Raw genomic sequence first — 3,046 nt, forward strand, 5'->3', positions numbered from 1 at the left:
ATAAACCGTGGAATTAGGTGGAGTAATCAATTCATTGATTGAAATACTATTGATTTCATATGGTACTAGCTAGTTGACAAAGTTATATTTTTTTAAAAATCAAAAGTCAATCACTTTCTACCTTTTGCTCAAACACCACCGAATGTTTGACATATAACATGACTTGACTTTTCAAAAACATAAATCCAACCATTCACGTTTATAAAACAGCACATGAAATGTTAATTTTATTTATCACTTTTAATTAGAAACATTGATGTGTGATATTGATTTCAAAAACTTTTAAGATAAGAAATGAATATCTCCTAATTAATTTTTTTTTTTTACACCAATACTCTCATCTCGTCAAGTACCCTATATTTTATGTTGGACATAGTACTTCATCGAAAAAAAGCACAAATTCAACTGCATTCACGCTTATAGAATATGCGATGTTTGATTTTGTTTACCATTTTTTAGTTAGAAAACGTGTGCTGATTTTGAGATTGTTAATTAATACAATTATCTCTTAAATTAATTATAGATTTACTATACAAATTTATCTTTTATATCTTTAATTGTAGAACATCTACTTGAAATAAAACAAACACATGTGGGTTTTAATTAGGGATAATTGTATACACCATCTCTGTGAAATCATGAGATTGCTGAAAACCTGTCATGACTATTAACTCTCTGTGTTTTCAAATTTTGAGCACAAATACTCCATAAAGCACGTACGAACAAGGGGTTTTGTGCTCAAAATTTGAAAACATGGGGATGTAAGTTCTCAAGATTAAAAAACACAGGGAGTTAATACATCATTTTCTTTCTTAGATGTTTTTAGCAATCTCGATATTTGACAATGATAGTGTATGCAATTACCCATATTAGTTATTTATTAGAATACACACTAAAATAAACTCACAAAAATATATAGAGTGATCATTAAAAGAAAAAAATATTAGATTAAATATTGATAAGAAGTTGTGTAAAACTCTAAAATTATTAGGATATGAAAAAAATAATAATAGAAAAGTAAAATATTTTTTGTTGGATATAACGAGAGATATCTAACATATTAATTTGTTATTGATGAATTTCTTTTAACTATATTAATTAGAACAAAAATATTGTAGTTAGTTGACGAATATCTTGTACTGTCCGGCAACTGGAAGCTCAGCTCCTTGTATTTATAGGATTTCAAACTGGACTAACAGAATTCTAATTCATCTTAAACTGCATATATACTTTAATATATCTAAAACACCAAATAAATATCCAATAAACAGAGTCAAAGATTTTTGACAAATTACATATATATGATCACATTAATATCCAATAAATACAGTAATCAATTTGTTGGTGCATTGCCATTTAAAACAAGAAAACTGACCTAACACCATATTTAGTTATTGTACTTTCTACGTTTTCTAAATCACCACAAAAAAATCTTTGAATTAAAAACGTACATTTGAGTTTTTAAACTAGTAAAACAAGGGAAGGGATTGAAGAAACTGAGTGAGAATGGCGGATCCACATCTACCAGAGGATGCAGTCATTGAAATTTTGATACGTCTTCCGGTGAAATCTATCGTAAAACTGAGGTGTGTTTCAAAAACATGGCGTGATTTGATCAAGAGTCCTACATTCATCCACAGACACCAAAACCGCGAGAGAAAACAGAGCGTCCTGCTTGTGAAACGCTATTTGACGCAACAAAATGGAGACGAGGCGATACTCTCTTTTCATGATCCAGATTCCCCCGAATTATTGGTATCACCCAATCTATCCATTCCATTTTCGAATGATTTAGACCACCCTTCAGCCAATTATGCACTTGTCCAAATATATGGTCCTTGCAATGGCATTGTTTGCATCCCAGTTGGTGATATCATTTTATTATGCAATCCGGCATTGCGAGAATTCATGCCCCTTCCCCCTCCCAACATTCCCCGTCCGGAGGGTTATTTTGTCTACCATTTGGAATTCGGATTTGGGTTCGACCCAAACACTGGCGCTTACAAGGTAATGCAAATTTCGCAGACAACCACGAAAGATTTCCAGCTCTTACCGGATCAGGATAGGTTTGATTTATACGATTCGGCCTCCAATTCATGGAAGCATATTGATGCGAAACGGCCCATCATGATTACTTGTTTCCCTTCTTTTCAAATTTTCTTTGGTGGGGTTCTTCACTTTTACGCAGAGATAGATATGAATGATGATCCATACATCCTTTGCTTTGACATAACAACGGAGGCTTTTCAATTGTTAGACTTTCCCGATGATTTCCCCGAGTATGGCCTCTCGAGCTTGACTGTGTTGAATGAGAATCTGGCAATGGTTGGATATCCAAGATGGAAGGGAGAATCCGAACCAAGTCAGATAATAGAGATTTGGGTAATGAAGGAATACGGGGTGAAAGAATCGTGGACGAAGCAGTTTGTGATCGGCCCTTACATGGTTTTTTGCCCTTTTTTGTTATTGAACAATGAGTGGTTGCTGGTTGAATCCAACAACGTCGGCCAATTGGCCGTTTGTGGACTTCATGAAAACAACTTCAAGGAATTGCAATTCTACGGATTTGGTTCTACCATCAGTGCTGCAGTGGTTTACCAGGAGAGTTTGATTAGTTTAAATGATATAATTTAATTATGTTTTCATTTCTTGTCCGTATTTCATGTGTGACCTTTTCTTAGATGACTGGAAAGAAGATGGCTTCTTGTGCTTTATCATATTTATGAAAAGTTGTTATTAAAATCTAATGCATTTGTTTATAGTTTTTAAGTGAATTTTTCCATCCTCTTCGTAATGACTGCATGCGTATGCACGTAGCCATCCAAGCTCATATGAAATATATATGAAGTCATGTTTTATAATCAAATAATATTCACTTGTCATTATACATGGAATTTTAGAAGGCCAAAAAAACCCATCTGTTATCAATGGCTGGAGGTCATATATATTGATGGGTAGAGCACCCTCTGGCATTTATAGGCCTCTTTTGAACAGCCTAGAATTCGAATGTATTAATTTACATGGTTTAATCGGTAAAAGGTAAAAG

General features: G+C 33.4%; 1 protein-coding gene across 1 annotated transcript; it reads left to right on the forward strand.

Annotated features, from left to right (window-relative positions):
- Positions 1 to 1,506: 1,506 nt before the first annotated feature.
- LOC140861133 (F-box/kelch-repeat protein At3g06240-like) lies at positions 1,507 to 2,634 on the forward strand. Its single transcript, XM_073264143.1, has one exon. It carries the CDS (start codon positions 1,507 to 1,509, stop codon positions 2,632 to 2,634), a length of 1,128 nt encoding a protein of 375 aa, XP_073120244.1.
- The last annotated feature ends 412 nt before the right edge of the window (positions 2,635 to 3,046 follow it).

Source organism: Henckelia pumila, chromosome 4 (genome assembly GCF_033568475.1).
Source record: "Henckelia pumila isolate YLH828 chromosome 4, ASM3356847v2, whole genome shotgun sequence".
NCBI lineage: Eukaryota > Viridiplantae > Streptophyta > Magnoliopsida > Lamiales > Gesneriaceae > Henckelia > Henckelia pumila.

Coding starts and splice junctions, on each gene's coding strand:
- LOC140861133 (XM_073264143.1), top strand. CDS start 1,507: ATGGCGGATCCACATCTACCAGAGGATGCAGTCATTGAAATTTTGATA.